General features: G+C 44.7%; 1 protein-coding gene across 1 annotated transcript; it reads left to right on the top strand.

Annotated features, from left to right (window-relative positions):
- Positions 1-535: 535 nt before the first annotated feature.
- On the top strand, positions 536-24,206 carry LOC140249828 (solute carrier family 22 member 2-like). The gene is made up of 12 exons (XM_072332000.1): positions 536-994; positions 11,751-12,260; positions 13,070-13,173; positions 16,518-16,672; positions 17,589-17,757; positions 18,038-18,152; positions 18,683-18,789; positions 18,953-19,167; positions 20,701-20,809; positions 21,489-21,601; positions 22,701-22,800; positions 23,285-24,206. The coding sequence occupies exons 2-12, from the start codon at positions 11,850-11,852 to the stop codon at positions 23,349-23,351; spliced, it is 1,665 nt and encodes a 554-aa protein (XP_072188101.1). The 5' UTR covers positions 536-994; positions 11,751-11,849; the 3' UTR covers positions 23,352-24,206.
- The last annotated feature ends 586 nt before the right edge of the window (positions 24,207-24,792 follow it).

Here is a 24,792-nt window from a genome sequence, read left to right as displayed (position 1 = left end):
ACATGTACAATTACAGTCCAAGTCAGGATACTAAATTACATGCAGCATTTTCTCTGACAGCCCTTTTGTCTGCTTTGGGTTTGGTTGGGTTTTTTTGTCTTTTTTTCCTTACGCTTTTATCAAGTTTTCTTTTTTTTCCCCACCCACTTCATCTTTTCTCTCTCCATTATTATTTTTTTTCAGATTCTTTTTCCAAGAGGTACAGCTCTACTCAGTAGAGCATGTCCTTTCCCAGGCCTCAAAGATCAACTTAGTTAGCTGCAGGATAGCTTCGAGACATGGGAAAAGTCAATATCAAGCAACAGGGTTTCCACCTTTTGGCAATCCATGAAAGCAATGCATGATACACTGTACTCCTCTCCCTTACTATTTCCATGGCTTTTAGACTATTTTTACTATCTGGTTCCAAGAACAAATAGACATAAATGTAGCACAACAACCAGGGGGATTTGTACTCATGACTAGCACAGCAGCTGAAATAGCAGAGAAAGATAGGGACACAGAGAAATGGGAAAGCCCAAGTGAGAAAGCAAAAGCAAAGCATGAAGGGAAAGGCAAAAGAGGAGCAAAGAGGTACACACAGGAGAGGGAGAGAGCAGTGATCACCAACTGAGACAGTCCACGTTTATGGACCACATTTAAATTTATTTTGAGCATGTATAAGCAAAAAGGTTAGAGCAGAGCAGGAAGACATCCTCTGCCTTACAGCCAAAGACCATCCTCACATCCCGCTGACTCAGTGCAGAGAGTGGGAGTTCAGGTACCAAGGGCTGCTGAGTAACAGTACACTCCAAGGTCTGGATGGCTGGCTGCACCACAACAGCTGTATGCTACACCTGTCATCTTCTGGAGAGCATGAGGTGCTAGGCATTCAGATACATCTCTGATAGGGAGGGTTTGTGCCTCACTGACTTTAATGCTATTCAGAAAACAGCAAACACCTGCATCTCTCTAAGAACTGGAGACCAGTAGAAAGGCTGCACTACCTGTTCAGGTAAGTATGCTATATTTTCAGAGTATGCTTGTCAGAACCCTTGCTAATAACTTTAAAAAACTGAGGTTTTTGGTCACAAGAGTTGAGGGCTACTCCATACAGTGCAACAAGCAAGGGTATTTCTAGAGATAAGGTTGGTTGGTTTGTTTGGTTGTTGGTTTTTGGATGTGAACCCATAATTCTTCAACGCCTTCCTCTAATCTCCGTGTTGTTGTTTTTGGAAGCTCACAGTGCTAACAGTCTATTTATAGTTGACTGCTTTTGTAGTTTATCTCTGCTGTAACATTGTGTCCTTTGTTCTCACTTCACAATACTAACAAGAAGGAATTCTGAACGTCTGGGTTCTCACCTTCTATTTGATGAGCATGCTTTATTAATAGGAAGGACAACGCCACTTCCATCTGACTGCTTAACTGGGCATACACCCTCACTGTTCATGCTCCATCACATAGCACACTACTCAAAATGAGCATTTTTTGTACGTATGAATCTATCACAGGGTATTGTAATTACTTTCAGTTGCTTTAATGCTTATTTGCTTTGAAATGTTATTACACTTACTGGGTGCAAAGTCTGTCACCTGTCTTTGGGAGACAAAACTATGCAGTGTGAGTCTGGGGCAACCAAGTGATAGGGGAAACTACCAAGTCCAAACAAGGGGTGGTAAGTAGCCTAGTTCCATGCTGACCACTCCCAGTGGAGTGGGGAAGCAGGGAGGGGGCTCCTTTGAGGCAGCACCAACAGCTGCTGTGTACCTAGAGACATACCTAAAAGTATGTGGGGCATTTTGGACCCACTTTTTATGCCTGTATACTGAGCTGAGGAGATGGCATGGACCAGCTTCAGCAAACAGGCTGTTACTGGACTAACTGTCAGATCCTTGACACTGAGATTGAGGAGGCTCATCCAGAGATGAGCTTCATTAAAAGATTATTTAGAGGATTATTTCATACAGTATTTTTAGTTCATATGCTATTTTTTCTTCCCATAGCTGAAGTGAAGTAAAAGAGGTCAACTTTGGTTTTGTTTAATACGTAAAACAGCAGTGTTGCCATGTCATCTCCACATAGGCATCATCAGCATAGCTTCTGGCACCATCCTAGCCACTCTGACAACTTCCAAATACCCAGCTGCATACAGCACCAATCCATGCTGGGCCCATAGGGCTGCTAGTATTTCAGTAGGGAGATAGCAGCTCAAAGGAGTTGCTGACCCAGACACAAAGCACAGAGGCTACCATACCACAGATACCAAATAACGGCAAAAACCAGCAGAACAGGGGACAGCAGGTTAGGCTCAAATGGGGCAATCTGTGAGGAAATGAGGATGGTGGGGAAAAACAACTTGTATGTGGCAGGGGAACTGCCATCTCAGAAAGCATTCAGCTCCTCCCTGTCTGCTGCTGCATGGCCTGTGACACAGTGTCTGAGGTCACCTGGCAGATGTAAGTGGGCAGCAGCCTGCTTCCTCTGCACTGCTCACCTTTCCCAGAGGAATGCTATGTGTGTGTGCAAGCCTTAGGATGAGGATTCAGTTAGGCTGCACTGATGGCTGCAGTCACAGCCAGCCCAGAGAGATGGCACAAGCTGTTCCCAAGGGTCAGCTGGGATGATGTCCTGCACGTGGAGTCCTGATACAAGATGATGCCTGAAGCAAAGGTCACTGACTAGGAGAACTTGATTATAGGCGGTGCTGGAAGAAAAAGCAAGAATACATGGTGCCAAACTCAAATGAGAACAATACACACAGGTGCTGTGACCTCAGAAACAAGAAGAAAAAGAGGCTGAACAGGAATGGACCACCAAACCTTCACCACAGCACACTCTGAGCTTACAGGGAGCCATGAGAACAAGAGTTTGTATCACCAGATGCCACCACAGTGCTCCAGGTACAGAACAGGAAATTGTTCTTCTATTGAATTCTCTGTAACTGGAAAGCACAAAATAACCACAGCAGTGTTCTTGTATGTTATCATCTGGCATAACAGTTGTCACCCGTAACTAAGAGCATGTACAAGTCTTACAGGATGTTCTAAGTAAAATCAGAGTTCAGGAGGCTGAAATGTATTTTTCCCCACTGGGCAGCTGTCACATTTAATTTGAGCTGGGTTTAGATTTATGACCTGATGATAGCATGGTTCATCCCCACAAAGGACCAGCACGGAGGGACATACCCTCCATCTTTTTTCACACCCTACTCTGTCCACACTCACTAAAGAAGATGCTGTCTCCTACCTGGCACGTTCCTTGACAGATGTATTTCTATCCACTATTTCTTGTGTCTGTAGAATTCAAGAAAACATTTCTCACTGACTTAAGCCACATGTATAAACTTGCATGGTTTGTCCAGAAAGTATTGAATTCCTCATGGTCTACTGGCTTGGATATCATCTGTCATCCTGGGGCTGGCAATGAGACTCGTGTATTGGTTGTTAATATACAGATGGTAACAAAGATGGTAACAAATGTACAGAAGTAATAAGCAAAGGGAAACTCACCAGTGGTGGTGCCTTAGCCAAAGAAGCTGGGGCAGTCCTCACTGGAGAGCAATCTCCAAGAGATGCTGCCTCAGTGAGGGTCAGCCCTTAAATGAGGTCTCAGAGGAGGTGGAGTCGAGCTCCACCCCTTTGGGAGCACAGCTACATCACTCTCACCTGTGCTCCCACAGCTGACCCCACACTTGCCTCAGCTGATTAATCAGAGGTTCAGGCTGTGATTACCGATCTCCCATACACTCATGTAAAAGCAGAAATCTGGCATACACCCTATATCATGTGCAATAATTCAACAGAAGCATGTGTTTACTCAAAGGCAGTTAATGTCAGTGTTGTATACTGTGCAAGCTGGGAACTAGTGCTGGCATTATTAGAGTGTTCAATTCTGCTGCAGGTCACAGTAAAGACATACCCAGAGATCAGGTAGAAAAGTTGAGATACCAGCATCTTCTGCTGCATTCAAAGATCAGGTGCAGTTAAATATTGACACTGCTGCAATGTAGCTATGACCTGGTCTGAAAAAGCATACAAAAGCTTTTTATCACCTATATCACTGTAAATAGCTGGTAAGCTGGATGCTCCCCACAGATATAACTTGCTGTCCTGCCAGCAACTTCCACTCTCAGGGACTCATGAAAATGAAACTGAGGTTCTGAATTTCCTGGTACAGTCACAGTCCATTTACTCTTATGTGTCATCCCCACGGGAGCAGCCCAATAACAGAGAAGCCTTTGGAATCTTGTATTAAATGGATGTCTTGCTCAATAGGACTGTCAGAACACGCATTTTATGAGGTCATTCAGTCCAAGATACTTTTCTACAGTACAGCCCATGCACTGCAAAACTGTCTGTGCTGCTGGTTCAACCACCTCAGCCTAGGGAAATCACCATGTTCAAGAAGGATGTACTGTTCACACTATTAGCCAGGGGAAACCCTCATCACCAGCTCAACAGCACAGGATTTTCCCTGCACAGACACTTTTCCTACACACATGGTGACACATTGCTGCTGACACATTAGAATCTGTGATTCATTTTTTGTCTGTTTCCTGCACTTTGTCCTTGTTTTTATCATTATGAGTCTGAGCTTCTGCAGTCACTTAGCTAATGTGCATGACTTGGCACCTCAGCTCCACTTGCTGAAAGGGGCTCTTCCACTGGGAGCCCTCCCAACTGCAGCTATCCAGTTCCTCATACCTCAAGAGCAGACCCACTCCAGCCCCACAGTATCTCTGTGCTGGATTTATGGTGCACCTGTGCCAATTCCAATGATCTCATTCTGCTCACTCCCTTATTAGCAGGGATTTCCCGTGGCTGGTCACTTCAGAAGCTCAGGTATCTCACAAGCTGTTTATTCAAGAAGACAACCAGGCCTACAGATGCTCAAAGGTACCAGTATACTCTCACTGAAGGTCATGGGTAATTTCTTTCCGCCTACCACCACCCTGAAGGGGATGTCTAATGGTGACCAACATCTGCCCACTGTCTCGCTTCTTGCACCACAGGCAGTAACTGAGGCATTCTATGCATATGTATACAAATCCACATAAGGATGGCTGCTAGATGCTTCCAATCCTTGTCCTTTTCGCAGTGATGACAAATACTTAAAAACCAGATTCTGAACTTATAAATGGTGCTGAAAATGCAAAAGATGAGTTTAGGGTCTCCGAGGAGGACCGGTCAGTCTTGAAGGACAACAGCAGCATCTTCCCATGATTCCCTGTTCCTCTCCATCTTCCTGGGGTTGGGGCATTTTGCTCCAGAGCAGTCTTGTCTTGTGACGCTGCAGTCCAGCTTCTCCTCCATACAGCCTCCTGTCCCTCAGAGATGCAGCCCCTTCTCCACCCCCAGCAGGGCAGGTGCTGTCCCCACTCTAGAGAAGTGCTCTCTTATTGGCACAAGAGAAAGAGTCACTGTATTTAAACTAGTAATAATGTACAGAGTAAGAACTGTAAAACACATACTGCCTCAGTCCTTGCTGTGTACCTAAGAGTGCAGTTACCCAGCACATTGCCTCTGACAGCAGAGTTGGTGCAAGATAAATTTCTCCCAGAAAAAACCTATGTTATGCTGCAGTCTCCACATGTCCACTAAATCCTCACTTGTTTGTGAAGTCCCTTGTGTTGGATCTAGCTTTGTAATATATGTACTGTGTGCACTGCTTGTCTTGTGCTAAGTCCTGTTCCCCTTAGAGCTGGTATCAGCAGTTAACATATGCAAAGGAAATAAACCTGAGACTTAGAATGCAAGCCCTCTGGAACCAGGCTTGTAATTTTCCAGCCATGAATGGCAGGTGATCAGGAGGCCAAAGCCCAGCACCAGCATGCTTCCCAGCTGTGTGGCTGGATGTGACAGTAGACTAGGCTGAAACACAAGGATAGCTGCAGACAGCCCACACTGGCCCACCCCAGCACCAGGTACAGCCTCATCACTGGCTGAAAAGAGCCTCACTCTCAATGCAGCGCTTGGAGGAGGTGAGTGGGCATCTGCAAAAGCTCAGATGGCCACTGAACAAAACCTGTGTGTTTTTCCTGAAGTGCGAAGCACACTCTTTAGACTCTGTACCAGTAGTTACTTGTCAGAGCTCTTTTCTCCCTGTAGAAATATGTTATCTCCACCCCCTCTGATAAGAGCAGCTGCTCATGCCCCAGGTGTTCTGCAGGGTGACCTTGCTGTCTCCTTGGTGAGTCAGAACAAAGCAGCAGGACCCCATGGCACAGGCGCTCAGCTTGCTGAGGTGCATAGTGCAGCACGAGCATCCATCAGCCCAGCCATTTGTTGCCTCTGTGCCCCAACACCAGTGGCAGAGTGACTCAGTCATGCTCCCACCAACTGCAAAAGCAGAAATGCAGTGTTCAGAGGGCAAACTCCAGCTGCAGATCACACTGCATGCCACAGCAGAAGTTGAAGAGTGAGGACTGTGCACTGAGTTGTCATAGGCAGAGCTACTCCCGGGTTGCACAATACCATGTGGTAATTAGTGTTAAATGAGAAAATGAGCTCATGCAGTGACTTGTGGATTTAGAGATGGGGAATCCAAAGATAGAGGTTTTTGGGTTTTTTTTTGTTGTTGTTTTTTTGGTTTTGTTTTTGTTTTTTTTTGCCAAATACAGTGTAATTATCATCTAAGAAAAATGTGTTAGTAGTAAGTGAGCCAACTACAAAGTACAATCTGTTTTTCTCTCTCAGTTATATAATACATTATTTAGGTATAAATAAATACTAAGAACAAACATGTGCTTCTTCAAATAACTTAGCCCAAAAACAAAGGTGTGTAGGCTCCCTCTATAGTCAGTTCTTGGGTTTTGGATACCTAGTTCTCACCTCTGGATCTGAATATCTGAGATCCCATGATGCAAAGTACTGGTGAGTTATGGACTCCTAGACTGTCCAAATTTGCTTTTTTTTGCTGTTTTTGCTTCCCCCCCCACACTTTTGACCTACACCTTTCTCCCAAAAGGACTCATGACAGACCAGGTGCTGCTATCAGGCTGCCAGCAATCAGCATATCAGCACAGCCCCACTGTGAGCTCAGCACTTAATGCCTTAGTTAATTTGGCAGAAATATCTTCATGTATCAGCACCTCAACAATATGGCTGCTGACAGCTCTGGGTGCACAGTTCTTCTGTCAGTCACCTCTGAAGTCTTCTACTATACACCTGTCTTTCTCTGTTGACTGGACGGGCATGGACTAGATCAGATTGAATGTTCAGCATTGACGTGGCTGAAGCCCTACTGAAAACTGAAGCTATGTGACAGCTGGGCTTGTCACTACAAGAAGAACATCTAACAAAGAGCTGTAAAATGATGAAGGGTCTGGAGCATCTCTCTTATGAAGAAAGTCTGAAGGATTTGGGCATATTCAGCCTGGCAAATGAGAAGGCTTGAGGCCAGACTCTTCTCAGTAGTGCCCAGCAATACGATGAGATGAAACAGGCAAAAAAAAATGAAACACAGGAAGGCTGAACATGAGGAAAATCTTCCATACTGTGCAGGTGATGAAGCACTGGCACATGTTGCTCAGAGAGGTTGTGGTGTCTTCTTCTCTGGAGATATTCAGAACCCATCTGGATGTAATCTTGGGTAATGTGCTCTAGGGGAACCTGCCTGAACAGGGAGTTGGGCTGGGTCTCTTTCAACTTCAGCCATTCTGTCATTCTGTGACCCTGTTCCTTCACTCCCCTTTACCAGTGGCTCCCAGCCATGTGGTCTGATCCCTTCCCTAGTGCTGACTCTGCCCCTCCTCAGCCCCCCACTAAGCCCCTATGGTTGACTACTGCAAGATAAAACTATCCTAATAATTATTAGTATCAGCCTTTGCCTAACTAGTGATCTGGGTCTGTACATGGTGTACAGGAGCAACAAGGGCTAGAGCTGGCCAGTGGAAAGGGGACAGGAAGTAAGACCTTCACACCAAGAAGTCTGAGTGGCTCTGCCTGTCTCATCTATCTTCTCCCTAATGCACAGGCAATGAACCCCAGTGTCAACACAGCTCATTGCTTGTTTGAACACAGTGATTCTCAAAGATATTCCTGTGAATATGGCATATCCTCCTTAGATCAGATCCTTAGATCAGTACTTGATTCTGGCATGTAGCACCACCTGTAAAGCTCCCTGTAATGCTTAAGTCCTTACTGGAAATGGAGTTGCAATAAAGCTACACATACAGCAAAGCACTAATCAAAAGCGTAACTAAGTGATGTGGATAAAAGAATGACTAACCAGAAGGAATTCAACTCAGCAATGCTTGCTCATTCAAGAAGGCTTGTAGGAGAACACTAGAGCAGGCACCTCAGTGGAAATATCTGCCTAAGGCACCTTTAGTAAGTCATTTTAGCCTACATTCACAAAGACCGAAGGCTAACCTCTCTGAAATGATAACCTGGTACATTCTTCTGCTTCAGTCTTGATCTTCAGGAGTGAGAAGATGTTTTCAGATCTTTAACTGTCAGGGCTATTGTTTGACAGCATATATGCTATAATTATACATTACTATTGTGGATTAATTAGACCTGGCTTGCAACTGTATCTGATTTTTTAGAACAGAATTTTAGGCCTTATTTCATCCCCACTTCACCCAGCCCCGCAAGCATACATCTAAAGTTCAGGAAGGCTGGAATACAGGAGCATATCTTTTAGAAGGCTGACATCTTGTAAAGCAGGCATGGTAATGTTTCACTGCTGTAAACTGAAGAGATTACTGATTACATACAGAAAAACTATCACAGCTGATACTTTGCTTCATGGACCTGCCACTGTAGGGCAATATGGTTCTTCTGCCAGAGGCTCAGATATCCTTTGCTAACAGAACAGCTCCAGCTTTGTTTACCTTGCTCCCCAGCTGCTGTTACATGTTATAAACTGAGTGATGTTGTACTGCATCTGCACTAACAAATAAAATGAGCAGGGCCACTTTTTGTTGCTGGAGGCATGTAGCATAGTATGGCTTATATCTGTATGCATCATCGTGAACCAGGGTGATCTTTTTCCTCCTGCACACCACTTGAAGCTTTTGGCCAGTGTCACTGCTCCAAACATATCTGGGCACTGTGAGAACCATGCTAATAAGAATAAGGGAAAGCAGTGGTAAAGCTAAGCAGTGTGGGTGGCCAAATAGAGCCCTGTTTAGGTTCTTGGTACAGATGTCATACTGATAATCTATCATGCTGCACACTTACTTGCACTCAGATCTACCAAGAGAACTGCATACATGCTTGCTCCATCCCCTTCAAAAGTGAAAAAAATTATCTGCAAAACTTCCTGAAGTGATCAAACAAACACACTCTGGTGTGCTAAGATGACAGGAGTCAGTGGAAGTTCCATTCCCTCATGTTGATGCGATGAACTACTCGGGATGGACTAGCAGAAAGTGCTGTAGCCAAGGTGTGCCCCGCTCCATCTCCTCAATCAGAAGCCCTTGTCCCATCAGCTCAGACACCAATACATACACTGAGCCCTGCTGAGCTGTCAGATGAAGTGCCCAGCAGGATGGAGGACAGAGTTCACCAGGTTGAGCTGTGCCTCAGCCAGGGAACAAGGCTGGATGTGATGGCTGTTCTTCTCAGGAGCTGCTTTCCAAGGTGGTTACTGAGGAACCAGAATGTGAGGAGGATGTACACGCAATGTTCATTAGGGAAAACCCCTCTGTTTCACTATGGCTGCTGTCACCAGTCTTAGGGAGTCTTGCTACGATATTTGAGGGCAGCTCAGATGTCGGTAGCAAAATCCTCCAGATGCAATATCTGAAACTACTCAGTAGATTACTGGCCATAAAAGAGAATTTCTACATTCCACTAGAGGTCTTCCAAGAGAAGGAACACTGATATACCTTACAAGTGGAGACAACCTTCTGCCAGCTAAACTGGCAGATGTACCCAATAACTGCATCAGTCTTCCTCCAGGATCAAATTAAACATGGCAGAATCAGAAAATGGAGTAAAGCTTTATGGGGTGCTTTATGCACTTTCGTTGCAATTAACTGGGTTTTCACTGGCCCAAATTTTACCTGAGAACAGATGTGTCAGGTACATGCACTGAGGAGCTGTGCGTGTGCAGCTGTGAGTACAGTTTGAAGGCTGCTTATGCAGTGAGGTCCTTTCCCTCTGACCTGAAGCATTCACAAGGGGAATAGCCAGTTCCCTGCTTCTGATGTAAAACAGACTTAAACAGAGATAGGTGAACAGTTAAGTTGTAAATGGTCAAAGGTTTATGCCTTTTTTTTTTTTAGCTGTAAAAGATGTTTATTGCAAAATAGCAGTCCCATTTGAGATTCTTGACAGTTTCCAGGTATGACTGTCATTGCAACTCAGCAGGACTTGTTATTAATAGCCCTATAAAATATCACATTACTTATCACCTCTGTTTACCTCCAAAGTTCATCATTTAGTTTTGTGCTTCATAAACCTCAGAGAGGTCACTGAGTGCTCCTGAGAGAGACATTAACTCGGTGACACCAACCTGCCCAGGAATTCCCCCCAGAAGGGCTAGGCAAGCTGCAAAGTAGTTTCATTTTGCCTAGAAAAGAGGAAAACTAAAACATGTTTTCAGAGCATTCACCAGCAGAAATATTCTTTAAATGGCCAAAGCGTTTGCTGACGGATGTTTTTGTCCAAATCCACACTTCCGATGCTCAGATGCAGTGCCCTGAATCTCTTCCAGTTCTCCATCACAACTTACATTACTTAACACAAGCTAATTGTTTACAGGGGACGCAAATGGGGAACATCATGAAAGAGCCTTATGTAACTGTAATTTTGGGAACATGAAAGAAATCATCCCACACAGTAAAAGAGATTGAAGATGCCTCCGTTCCTTAAGCACACATTTACCCATTAACGCTCTTTAATAAATCCACATGAAACAGCTGGAATGTGTTTGACAGATGAGGCTGCAGCTTGGAACAGCCTCCTCCTACTCTCTCTCAGGAGTGCAGGACAGGGAAGGCCACTGAGGGCCAGTGCTGTGTCCTGGAGACACTCACCGACCCTTAACCCTCTCCTTGCTTCTTGGTCATGGAGCAGTCACCAGTGAACTATGGCACACTTGGTCTGGGTACCAACAATTAAGAAATGCCCATTTGTACTTGTGGTGGCTTGTCTGTTTCTGATGTGGGATACAGTGCTGTTCTTTAGCTCTTGAAACCCCTTAGAAATCTGCTCTGTTGTACCTTCTTGGAGTTGTCTTTTCCAGGATCCCCAAGTAGCATACAAGCTGTTATCTATATCCAAGGTAATTGTGATAATTAGGTCCTACAGTTGCATACATACAGGGGAGAGAATAACACTACTTTCATAATGTTTATGCCCTCAGTTAACTGTAAGGTACTGGGAAAAGGAATTATTGTCTACCCCATGCTGTACAATGACAGACTGTAAATAACAAGAAAGAACTGTCTGGGAATGTGAAAGTTGTGGAATAAGCTGCCCAGAGAGGTTGTATTGTCTCTTTCTCTGAAGATATTCAAAACCCTCCCAGATGCTTTCATATGTAACATACTGTAGGGAACCTGCTTCAGCATAAGGATTGAATTAGATGACCTCCTGAGGTCCCTTCCAACCCATATGATTCTGTGATTCTGTGACTTGAAATGGCCATAGTGTAGGGCAAGAACTCACCTACTTCACTGCTCTTATATACAAAACAAAACAGCAGTAAAGATCAAAACATGTGAACCAAAGTTTGTTTAGAAAAGGCTCTTGAGAAACAAAGGTTGCAATGCATGGCTTGACAATTGACCACACTCTTTAATTATTTGTCTACAGGTTTAAAATAAACACCTCAGCTGTGATATAAGATCACAGTGAAGGTAAAAGCCGTGAAAAGCAACAGTCCGATATTTTAATAAGCAGCAGGAGAGAAAGATGCCAACCCTGGATGACATTTTAGAGCACATTGGAGAATTTGACAGGTTCCAGAAACAAACCCTCTTCGTCCTGTGTTTGCTTTCTGCTGCCTTCACTCCAGTCTACGTGGGTGTCGTCTTCTTTGGGTTCACCCCCGAGCATCGCTGCTTCAGCCCTGGTGTGGCAGAGCTGAGCCAGCGCTGTGGCTGGAGCCTGGCGGAGCAGCTGAACCACACCGTCCCTGAGTGGGGCAGCCATGGGGCCGCCTACAGCAGCCGTTGCAGCAGGTATGAGGTGGACTGGAACGCCACGGGTGTCAGCTGCACCGACCCCCTTGGAAGCCTCGTGGGCAACCGGAGCTCTGTCCCGCTTGGCCCCTGCCAAGATGGGTGGGTTTACGACTACCCTGGGACCTCCATAGTGACCGAGGTAAGGAACAGTTTGTCCAACAATGTCTATGTCTGAGGTAGAAAGAGGGGCTGAAATAAAATTTTCAGGCTGAATTCTAGTAGCATTTGAATTGATATTTTCGCAATAGTGTTTAAAAAGAAAAAGGCAGTGCTTTCATTGATTTACCAAATAGCCCTCTTTAACTTTTACAAAAGCTACATTTGGCCACATTCCTAGCTTCTCCCAGCTCTTGCAAACCATATTGCTCAGTCAAAGCTGGGAAAACTCCTCACTATGCAGCAGTGCCATCTGAGGGCAGAGCCCAGCCATAGAAAGCTCCATGGATGGAGATCCTTGCTCACAGTCCCTGCACACAAATTGCCCCGCAATGTGTAACACCACCACCTCCCACATTGTGCTGGTTTCATGCAGTGAGATAATGCATGGCTAGGAGCAGCCCTTGGCATCTGAGAAGGAAACAATGCTCCCAGCATCCCCTAAATTTCAAGCAGATACGGGGGAGGAGAAGGCAACATTTCTCTGAGCTTTTTTACTTTTCCATTCAAAGATGCTCTGCCTTTCTCATTCTATTCTTACATCATTGTGTAATCATTTTCCAAGGCATAACTTCTCTGTAAGGTCTGGGAAAATCTGGATGAGATGTATTGCAGATGTTGGTTTTAAGAGATTATATATTTTATTTTTCAGAGCCTGTTTCCTAGTTGTTTTGTTGTTTGGTTTTTTTTCATTCCACTCTTTTCCATTCCAAGTTGCTTTCTTCCATTATCCCTCCTTGAAAAGCCATGGTTTGAGTTGAATGTTCCCTTCTTCTGTTACTGTCCTTGCAGTTTAACCTGGTGTGTGAGGACTCCTGGAAGCTGGACCTCTTTCAATCATCTGTGAACGTCGGGTTCTTTATTGGCTCCATGATCATCGGCTACATAGCAGATAGGTATGTAATGTGTATACAGGTGTGAGATAAACTGTTTCTTCCAGTCCTCTGCTTCCTGCATGTCATTCACAACTCAAAGGGGAAATAAATGCACCAAAAACTTGTTTCAGAAGGCCCACATATCTCTTAAAAAGGAATGGATCATGGTTCCTAGGCCTTGGCTGCTGTGATCTGGGAATCCATGGAAATGTCATGGTGTTCACTCTCTCAATCACTCTGTGTGGAATTTGCATAATTACAAGTGGAGAGATTTTGTTTTCTTTAACAGTGACAATCTGCAATATGAGCTCAGATAACTATTTGCCCATCTTGTAATAAATTTGTTTCACATTGGTATTAACACTATCCAGATGGCTGTAAATCAGCTTAAAAATAGGGATGTTTTTCCCAGATGGAGAAAAAGTTACTTCCTTACTCTTCCCTTGTCCCTCTCTCAGCTCTCTCTGTACACAGTTGGGTATAAATCTCACCCCCTTTTTATCATCATAAATGTCAGTGTGCCATATATCTGCTCATATTTTTTTCAGGTTACACTCAAAATAAACATTATGCTTCATAGTTGGCTTTCCTGTCCTTTTCTTCCCCCAGTACAATGATAAAAGAGGCTGAAATTGGAATTTGGAAGAGGTGAAGTTAATAGGGGATGAACAGTCCCACAAAGGCTTCCTTCCATAGAGTCATCCTGAAGAAATGTTTTTTCCTTGCATTCTTCGAATTTATGCCAGCACTGGTGGTGATAGCCTTTTCCTCCCATGCTGAGGACTCAAACTGAGCTTTGCTGAACATATACTGCCCAATCTCCCTTTTCACTTTCCTCCTTCCTCCATGTTTTTATTTTCTTCACACATTTTGAAAGATCTTGATTTCTTTTTGCATCAGAAACATTCGGCAAGCTATTATCCTCTCTTTCCCTTAAAGCAAAACTCTTGCTTTCTGTCCAGTTTTCTGGTATACTTTAAAGTACTCCATCCTTTTTACATGAACTGGTATTTCAGTAATGATGCGCAGCTTATGGGAGCAAAGGAGGAGATATGTAGCAGCCTAGGTATGATAGGATATGAAACAGTGATGAGCAGATCCCACAGCTATCAGGGATAGACACTCTTCAAATTACCCTTCAAACACAGAGATGAACTAAGCAATAACAACCAGGAAAAGAATTTCTTGGCAACGTATGGTTACAGGAAACAATAGAACCAAGGATCACAGTCCCACAGCAAATTATATCTGAAATGCTCTTTCTGCTTAAAAACACTAAATAATCAGGCAAATTATAAGACATGAGAGTCAGATATCATTGCTGTTAAGATAATGCAAGTACACGTCATAACACTGAGTATTTTTATGATGCTGTACTCACTGACACCCTCTTCCGTTCTCTATGGTCTTAAAGCAGCGCAAGCTTTCAGAAACAAAGCAAGATCTCATATCCAGGTGCTTAGGACAAGAACAACTCCAGAAGCCTAAAATTTCATAGATAGAATGGGAAAAAAAGGCCTATGAATTATGTGTTTCCTGAATTTGAAACATCTATCCTCTATCAGGAGTGCATACGGAGTGCTGTTTCTTCTATACATTATGTGCCTGAAATCTGCTGTATTCAGGGCAACTTTTGAGAACATTTTGAGGGCTTAAGGGGAGATTTCATCAGCTCTCCCCAAATGCACTTCTGCACTTCTCTCAGAGGGATCAGACCGACTCGTTGACTTGATCAGGCTTTAGGCACATTTCCAAGTACTGGTGTCTTGGAAAGGGCACTCCTATTTCCTTGGACAGCTGACAAGGTCAGCGTTAAGATTCAGTGTTTGCACCTCTGTCATTTATTGCCAGGCCTCTGGGAAATGGCCTTCACAGGAGAGGACATCTCTTGTGGTCTGACAAACCTCTCATGGGCTGGTCTTTAAAACAGAGTCAAAAAATATCAGTACGTCAGACTCATGAAAGAAGTATGAGAGATTTGATCAGCTGGTTCTTGGGGAGAATAGAAGATATTTATTTTGGCTGGCATTTATTATCATGCTGTTTCTGTCAGTGCACACTGACTAATTTAATGGCTTTTATAAATCATACTTCTAACTGAATAGATGTCTCTGTCAGCTCAAGAAGAAATGCCTTTCAAGTGCCCCAGTAAGCTTGTTTCTTTTGGAAACAATCTTATTTCTGACTATGTGCGGGTGAGTCACAGTGATACAGAGAATGACAAATAACAAGAATGCCCGAGACCCCCTTCAAGAACAGCTCAGCAGACAGTAAAAATTAGATGAGAAAACAGGTAAAGATAACAGTAATCAAACACGATCTACATTAAAATATATGTATATTGCAGCTTTGAAAGATGGGATGAAGGGCCTTGATAGAGCATTGAACTCATTTAATAAGTCATGAACCAGAATTCAGCGATGACCTGATAAGACGAGATGAAGGAATTCCCTGAGCTTCTATTGAAATGAAAAATGCTGTAAAGGGAGTAGCAGATCCAGACTCCTACTCAGAATGAGTACAGAAAAGGGGGGCAGGGACCATGCTCAGCCTCTTCACAGCCTTTGGTTTGCCACTTAGCTCTGTGTGTGCAGCAGGTAAGCATAGTGGCAGGGGAGCTTGGCCAAAGCAGGTGATGCTTTCTTTCTTCCCAAGCACTCTTGGTGTATCTGTCACCAGACAGTGCAAATGGGAAAAGCACCAGAGCTCAGGAACAGAACAACATAGCTCCTACATTCCTCCCACTTTTCAGGTCTCTTCTGTGGTCCCTCCATTTCCAACCATATCTCAGAAGATACAGTCTCTCTTCCTTCTATTAACAATTGCTTCTGGATTTGGCCACTGTGTGCATCATCAGACTAACACCACACTTTTCAGACTGCTGTGGTTGTTTGTGCTAAGCAAACATGGTAACAAACTGGACAGCTTCCATCTCAGCTCTTCTCTACAGGTCTGTGCTCCAGTGGGTGGGAAGGTAGATGAGAGGAAAAGACCAGGGCATTGAATTGGAGAGGTCAGCTCCTTAAACACACCACAGGATAGATGATCAAAAACTTAGTATTCAGATCTGGACTTGGGGTACTAATAAAGCTTTACATTCCTTGTATCTGAGGAAGCAACTGGAACAAAATCTGAAAGAAGAGAGCAACCACTGAAATCATGGAATGGCTTGGGTTGGAAGGGACCTCAAGGGTCATCAAGCTCCAACCCCCCCTGCCACGTTCAACCTCTATGGAGGCTGGTGGCCCCGCATGGGTTGGTTTCAGTGGGTTACTCATGAGGAATCTTTGCCGTTCAGGTCAGGTTTTGTGCAGCTGCGAGCTGAGTCTTTTTTCCTCTCTTTTTTTTCTTCTTTTCCTCTGCAGGTTTGGCCGCAAGCTCTGCCTCTTGATCACAGTCCTCATCAATTCTGTCTCAGGGGTTCTCGTGTCCTTCGCACCCAGCTATACGTGGACAGTGATCTTTCGGTTGATCCAGGGGCTGGTCAGCAAGGGGGGCTGGCTGACAGGATACGTCCTGAGTTACGGCACCTTGTATTTCCTCTCACCGGGCAGGACCCCCTGGGCTAGCAGCAGGGCTGGCCACTGCTGGTGCCTTTTGGTGTTTAGGGATCTGTGGAGACAGGGACAGCATGCTGTTTACTGCCCAACTGCACTTTGTTGCTTTAAACCGCCTATGAGTCAAACTGTGTTTTCTTTTGTGAGCTTCCTGTCTTCAGCATTTGTAGGCCTACAGACTTTGTTCTCAAATCAACATTTAGATTCCTGGAAAGCTTGCACCAACTTGTACACATACATAGAACAATTAGGAGGCAGTTCTAGACACTAGGGAGCATTTGTATCTGAAGTGACATGCCAAACAGGAGGACAAAGTCTAGGGTCAAGAACTGAAAATGCTGTAAAGACACCTCATGCTTTTCTAGGAAAGGCAGCAAGCAGCACTGCAAGCAATAACATCCGTGTTTCACAAACCTTGTGCTGTGTCTCAGCAGGAGAGGCCCTGTCATCCAATCAGGTGGGAGGCAGAAGCCAGCAGATGCTGCTGGTATTGCAAACTAGTCCTTGGTTAGATGGAGCAGGAGACAGAAAGCTGTATTTGCCCTTGTTTTGGGTGAGGCCTGACACTCCTGGTAGAGGGGCCAAGTCCCTAGCTGACCAATGGAGACTTCTCCTGAAAAGCTGAGTCATGCCACATGGTCAGCCCCAGCTGCAGCCACATTGCCTGTTGCCTCCAAGCAGAGCAAGCTGCATCTTGTAGACAGACAGAGAAGTGGCACCAGTTGTTTCTTGAACCGAGGCTGCAGCCTGTACCCCAGGCCAGTTCTGCTTCCCCAGCTAAACCCATGTCTTCACATGATGCCATAGGGGCTCCATGTCATTCAGCAGCTACCTTTTCCCATTGTTTTCCTTCTGCCTCACATCATATTATCTTTGTAGCTGCAGAATTTGTTGGCTTAAGCTTCCGGAGAACAGTGGGCATTGTCTACCAGCTTGCCTTCACTGTGGGACTCCTCATCCTCACTGCTGTGGCTTACGTGCTCCCACACTGGAGGTGGCTTCAGCTTGCTGTCACCCTGCCCAATTTCTTCTTCCTGCTCTACTACTGGTAAGTCTCTAAGTTCCCAGTATCATAACTCCCAGCACCCCTAAGTCAAAAAGATAATCCAGTGGACTACACCTGGGTGTCCAAGTTTCTTTGAAGAGATCAGACATAATGCTACCAGTGGGACTTAGGAAAAAACATCAGACCAGATCTTATGTTTTTCTTTCATTTTCTTCCCCCTGCCCAGGAGTTTATTCCAAGCCATGTAGGAGCAAGGAACAACCTGTAACATGCACAGTTGCCTTTTCCTGTCCCTTAAGTGTCGTGCTTGTATGCATTGCAGGTGTCTGCCCGAGTCCCCCAGGTGGCTAATAACTCAGAAGCAAAATGACAAAGCTATGGAAGTTATTAAGCGCATTGCCAAGGGAAACAAGAAGCAGCTACCACCCTCTTTCCAGGTGAATGCACTGCATTTGCTGAGTGTGTGCAAAGCTGAGGCAAGCAAAGCTACAATGTTAGGACTGCTGTGGGTTTAGATTTGGGAGCAGCTTGGTGACAGAAAGAACTGCAGTTCCCTAACGTACAAATTGCTTTTCTTTGCCTGCCTAGGACTCTAACAGAGCTTGTTTGAGAAAAGAGACTTGCAGAGATGGCCAGCAGACAAGAAACATTCTTCCTTTAATTAGTACCAATCAACACACAGCAAACTCACCCAGTTTCAGAACTGAACATTCCAAGACATCTTCATTCATTTTTTAATCTACCGCTTTATGACATGCAACAGCCTCATGCATACGGCTGCACAGTTTTGAGAACTGTCTACATACATTTTCATATTTTCTTTCCCCAAAATACTTTGGAGAAGTTGTTTTGTTTTCATAACTGATAAATCAAAAGTAACATCCAGGGGAAAATATTCCTTGCAGTGCTCACCATCCTCTCACCTGCTAACTATAATCTTTTATCCTTCTCTCATTTGTGCTCCCAGAACCTCAAATCTGAAGATGAAGATGGAGAAAAGATGAAACCTTCATACCTTGACCTGGTCAGGACACCTCAGATAAGAAAGCACACATTCATTTTGATGTACAGTTGGTAAGGGAATACTTTTGCAACCTATGTGGAGGTTTTGTATTCAATTCCTTAAAATGTCAACAGTGATTTAAGCCTCTTTTGCTCCAAACCAGCTACAAATCTGAGCCCTTTGCATAAGCTCTCTCTCAAAGAGTTTGATTTCATCTGCCTGTTCTCTGCATAGGTTCACAAGCTCCGTCCTCTACCAAGGGCTCATCATGCACATGGGACTAGCTAGTGGCAACATTTACCTGGATTTCCTCTATTCTGCTCTTGTTGAGTTCCCAGCTGCCTTCATCCTCTTGTTAACAGTGGATCGCATTGGCCGTCGCTACCCATGGGCTGTGGCAAATGTGATAACGGGTGGTGCCTGCCTTGTTACGGCGTTAGTCCCAGACAGTGAGTCACTCAAATCTCCTCAGTCAATGAAATCCCTCCACATCTCCATGTTCTGGAAAATCAAAAGGAATCTTTGCAAACCTGACCCACGTCAGTATTGTGATCCAATGAACACAAATTCCACAGAAGCCTATGTATGCCCAGTATCACTATTTACACCAGATAATGAGAAGCTTGAGGAAGGAAGTCAATTACATTTCCAAAATAGCACCAAATTAGATGGCAAGTCTGCCAGTGCTAGACCACAAGAAATGCGCTGTTAAGTCTTTGATTTTTGTGTGGCTTAGAATTTGGATTTGGATGCACCATTCTGGGTGTTCTTCCCCCAAACCCCATCTTTTCTGTTTCTAAAAAGTTAGAATGTAGGGACAAACAAACTTAAACACCATCTGGATACACTGCTTCTTGCAGCGTAGGATGTTGAGCAACCACAGTGACAGGCACTTGGCTTTTATTCAGCTGAGAGTTCTCTCCAAGGCCGGAGTCTCAAGGAAACGTCTCCCATGAGAGCCACTGACTGGAACATCTTTCGTTTCTTTTTATGGAGTGTAGTTAGGCTGAAACCATAGAAATAATAGTGCCAAACAACTATCAGTTCACAGCAGAACAAGGACAGAAAACAGAAAATGTCATGGAAAAAAAATAATAGGCAAAAATAACAACAAAGCATTCAGACAATAGATATTTCACAAGCAGCTGGGGACTGCAGGGATACAGAGGGGACTGATGTGCTTTTCCACAGGAGCACTGGGATGGGAGCCTTCCGGCTGCTGCCCACAGCTGCAATTGTTGCCAGCCATGTACAGCAGTGGCTGTCTGCTCAGCTCTGGAGGTAATCTGCAGCAGTGGTTATCAGTAGCTGTTAGTCTGTGAAACACTGCATCCCTCAGTGGGGTAAATGAGGGAGAGAGTTCATGCTGTACATGTGCTGGTAGCTGAAACAGCTGAAACCACAGTCTGAGGTCAAATTGGGATCTAAGAACCCACGAGGCATGCAGCAGCATCCTGGACTGGTGCCCACTTCAGGACTGGAATATTCATTCATTTGCCACAGATGTCTCTATCTTCAGGTGTGAAAGCAATCACAGAGCACACCAAGAGGGAGGGGTGACGGCACCAGCTTGTGCCTACCAGAAAGCCATCAGATGTCTCTGTGCAAAAGTGCAGAGTATTTTGCAAATTAGCAAATTTCAGCAACCAAGAAAGCAGCTGTGCACTGCTTTGTTTTATTGCATGCAGGAAATGGCATTTTTGCACAAGCTTTGGTTAATTTACTGAAATACCCAATTTACTTTTATCATTGTTCGCTCTCTGTGACAGCCTCAAACCTCTGTTACTTGCTTGAATCACAAGACCACCACATTATAAATTCTTTAAAGAATGAAACAACACAATCATACTCAGACCTCAGGACAATACATGACAGTAAAGTTCCTCTTTTCTTGAATTAAATCTTTAGTGCTGTTCTGTGTTTACAACAGAAAAAAAAACTGGTTTTGTATTCCAACCTCAATATACACAATGTCTTTCCAGCTCTTTATTGGCTTAAAATGACCGCAGTGTTCCTGGGAAGAATGGGAATTACCATGTGCTATGAAATGGTTTGTTTGGTAAATCCTGAGCTGTATCCAACTTCTCTCAGGTAAGTGTACCTCCTTCTGTTAGAGTTAAGCAGTGAGTATCTCTGTGTATCCACCTGAGGCTATCATTGAGTCACCATTTGGACCTCAGAAACGTCCATCATGGAAGAAAAAGAGGACCTGTCAAATAGCAGAAATGTCATTTAAAATTGACAGCCCACCAGTAAGCTGTTTCCATCACTGTGAAGAGCAGCAGTGAAGATTCCCTGTGAGGAGGAAATACAGTGCTGCTTTTCTAAGCCCAGCACTAAGGCAGGACTCCCTAATGGGATATGTAAGAAACTTTTTCAGATATCCCTCTTTCAGGGCAGTTTGGTGAACCTGGATTCAAATGCTCATTAATACCCCTATCCCAAGATAAGACTGGCTTTAATGCCTTACCTTACCATCTTCTCCCTCTTCACCCATTTTTTTATCACAGTATTCCTCACAGGAGAACACACAACCTGTGCTTTCCTATGTTCACTTTAATAAGGCCTTTCTCAGCCCCTGCCTTGTTACTGTCTTGTTGTCCCCACAGCTTGTTCCTCTGACCATCAGCTGCGACCCCCTCAGCAGGGTACTGGCCCCTCTCTTCCACCCTACTCCAGCCATGGGTAGCAGCAGGAGGGTTGCACAGCACTGTATGGGGTACCCCTAAGCAGAGCCCCTCACATGGGCCTATGTCTGTATCCTTTCCAGAAACCTAGGAGTGCTGATCTGCTCATCCATGTGTGACATCGGTGGGATCATGACCCCCTTCATTGTGTATAGACTGGCAGAGCTCTGGCATGAGCTGCCTCTGGTTGTCTTTGGTAAGAGAGCTAAGAGGTGGTTAGTTTGCCTCAGCCTAGATGAGTGACCACAGAATCATAGAATCACAATGTTGGAAAGGACCTACAAGATCATCTAGTTCAACTGTCCTCCCATTACCTACAGCAAACCACTAAACCATATCTCGTAGCTCCTCATGCAGACGCCTCTTGAACACTGCCAGGGATGGCGACTACACCACCTCCCTGGGCAGGTGATTTTGGTGACCCATTTCCCCCTGTTAAAAAAAAAAAATAAGATGCTGAGAGAAATGTACATATGCTTATGTGCATACAAGATGCATATCAGATCTAGCTTGTTAAGTCTCTCCCATCTGGCTGCTGTAAATTGAGCTGAAGACAGTCCCTTAATCCTTTCAACAAAAGGAATCTCATATTTTGGGGGCAGCTCTCCCACCTTCCCATGATAAGAAGGTCTTTGGGTTCAGTGCTACACATCTGCAGTGTAGTCAAGGGGCTGGAGGTCAGCACAGGCTGGCCTCTCTTCTCCCTGCACTGCTTGCATACATCTCAGGGGCCTAGTCCCTCAGTGATCCCACTGTTGTTTGGGATGAACATAACGCTAAGGTTACTGTCCTGAAGAAATGGATGCTCCTTCACATATTCATTCTGATGTGCCCAGCTGCACCTTCTGTCCTGCGCATGGTCATTACAGAGTCCAAAGCTAAACAGAAAGCAAAATGGGCTGGATTGGCTGGTAGCACCCTTTCTTTCATGTCCTTATTATAGCCCAAAATAGGGGTGGCAACTAGGTAATGTCCCCCCCATCACATCCCAGCAGAACAAGTAGAGCCAGAACCTGTTTCCTTTACACTGCATGCACAAGGCAAGGGAGACAGACTGCTTGGGTCCTATGGACCAGGCCAGTGTCCCAGGCCTCCTATGCCCCTCAGAGATGTCTGCGGTCACCCTGAAAAATGAGAATCAGGTAGACAAAGATCCAAATGTTACAACCGTTTTGAGAAGGCTCTATTCAATCATCAGCTGTGTCTCAGTTAGAATTAACTGGAAATTTGGAATTAAGCTGAGGCCTGACCCTTGCATTGCCCTTGTGAGCCTGTTTCTTGCTGTCTCTCTGCAGCTGGGATTGCTTTTGTTGGTGGTGGCTTGGTCTTGCTCCTACCTGAAACGAAGGGAAAAACTCTGCCTGAGACCATTGAAGATGCTGAAAACATGCACAGGTACGGTGTGTCAAGCACAGGCCCCACAGATCAGAGCAGCTTTCCTTCATGGCAGCAAAGCCCTCTTGTTGCCATTCATCACCAGAAGTACAGTTGGGGACCTGACAGGACCTGGCCTGGCCAGAAAGTGAGTGCAACACAGCACAGGACAGGAAGAAGTTGTCTCTAGAAGTTAGGAAGTTCACACAGGCAAATATACACCCAGAAGTTACAGTAGAAACCACAGCTTTAACAGAAAAAGTAACAGACAAAGTAACTAATGCAACCACTAACACAATTTTCAGACATCCATGCAGTTGCGGTCAGCCTAAAGAAATTCTCCAAATCTCTGTTCTTTCAAATAATTTGATCTCATTGAAAAATTGACAATGATGAGAGAGTTGTTAAATTTAGTTTCCAGCGCGTTTAAGCACGTGGGTTGTTTAGGGGATGATGTACTTTGCCACCCAGGGCATCATCTGTCTTTCCCTTATTCCTTCCGCAGACAAGAAAGAAGCAAAGAAAACATAATTTATCTTCAAATTCTGTCTTCAGAAGGTTTACCCAAGTGAGACTCCACTTTTGTTCCAGACCTGCTTTTACTGGGCAGCAGTGGAAGGGCCATCACAAACAGCCCTCAACCAACACTGAGGAAAGAACCATGCAAACACAGCCTGCCCTTTTCCAGCTTGCTCTCCTGCTGCCACAGCCATGCCAGTTGACTCCATGGATTTCCACTTCAGGCTCTCACAGACCATCTTCCACTGAATTTCTCTATTTGTCTTCTGAGCACATTTACACTTCTAGGGTCCCCAGATATCTGACAACAGTGACTTCTGGAGCCCAGGCAGGACACTCATGAAGGAATGCTTTCTTCTCACTTGCAGCTCATTTCCATAGCAAGCAGGAATGTATTTGTACTCCCAACCCACCTCTACACTGTGCCTAATTTTACATGAAAGAAAGCATGTAGATAGCAGCTGATTTAGTGCCACTGTCTGTACACCCCTGAAAATCTCAGCGCCTGATGCTGAGCAGGTTCAACTCCTACCACCCTATAGTGAACATCTCTGCAGAGCATGCTTAGGGAGTCCATGAGTATCCACCAGGACTTCCCACTTAGATCTCCAGAAAAGGTGGAATAAACTAAGTGGGGTGAGGGGAAATCAAGTTCCAGGCCAACTTTTAAGCTTTGGCATCCCAGAATTTGACTGGCTATGAGTCAAGCTGGAAAATGAAAAGGAAGGGAAGAAGATGCTGCAGGCAGCTGAGCCTTAGGCCATGAGGTTCTGAGTGTTACTGCCCTATCTCGAGGTACCAGTAATGGGGCAAGGAGAGAAAGCCTCATCACCATGTATCAACTGGGAGCAGCACAAGCAATAATACAACACAGTGTTCTATACAATAAAGTAAATTCCTGTTATTTTAATATGCATTGTTTTCCTAATGTTGTGGTTTGGGCTTTTTGTATAGACAAGCTCCAAGGTATCTATAAGTGATATGAATTAAGGGAAAAGATGAGCCACAAGGATCTAACTATCTAGGTAGACCTCTATTTATAACATGCTGAAATATAACAACCGTAGAGCTTTTAAAGGTTGAAAGTCTCTCCCTAGCCCTTTGGAGTCTCATGAAGTGGTTCACATCAGATCCAGCAGCTTTTATGTATGTAGTGCATTTTTGTTTGCCTCCTGACCGGTCCCACTTCTTGGCTCCCCTCACCCTTTTTTCATACAAAGCTTTTGACAGGTTTCAAGTCAGTATCCCACAACAAAAACAACAGTTCTGACTGATTTCTTTTGGTATGGAGCTGAGGCGTCTTGGCAATCACAGCAGGAAAGCAGCTTCATAGACACACCCAATTGTATCCTCACCATCCCTCAGCCAAACTCAAGGCCAAATTGTTCCTCTTTGACCCTACAGCAAATGCTAGCTTTGCAGCTGCCTGGGCCAGTGTCATCTGAGGGCCCTGCTCAGCAGGACAACATACTGCCCTGCTTTCAGGGCCCTCAC

This window comes from Excalfactoria chinensis, chromosome 3, assembly GCF_039878825.1.
Source record: "Excalfactoria chinensis isolate bCotChi1 chromosome 3, bCotChi1.hap2, whole genome shotgun sequence".
NCBI classification, from domain to species: Eukaryota; Metazoa; Chordata; class Aves; order Galliformes; family Phasianidae; genus Excalfactoria; species Excalfactoria chinensis.
The sequence above is the reverse complement of the archived record's forward strand: the minus strand, read 5'-3'. Positions and strand labels throughout refer to the sequence as shown.

What these genes read in the sequence shown, in the direction of transcription:
- LOC140249828 (XM_072332000.1), top strand. Translation starts at nt 11,850, where the DNA reads ATGCCAACCCTGGATGACATTTTAGAGCACATTGGAGAATTTGACAGG. An exon ending in GCTGCCTCTGGTTGTCTTTG is followed by an intron (nt 21,602 to 22,700) that starts GTAAGAGAGCTA and finishes GTCTCTCTGCAG; the next exon opens with CTGGGATTGCTTTTGTTGGT. An exon ending in GATGCTGAAAACATGCACAG is followed by an intron (nt 22,801 to 23,284) that starts GTACGGTGTGTC and finishes TTCCTTCCGCAG; the next exon opens with ACAAGAAAGAAGCAAAGAAA.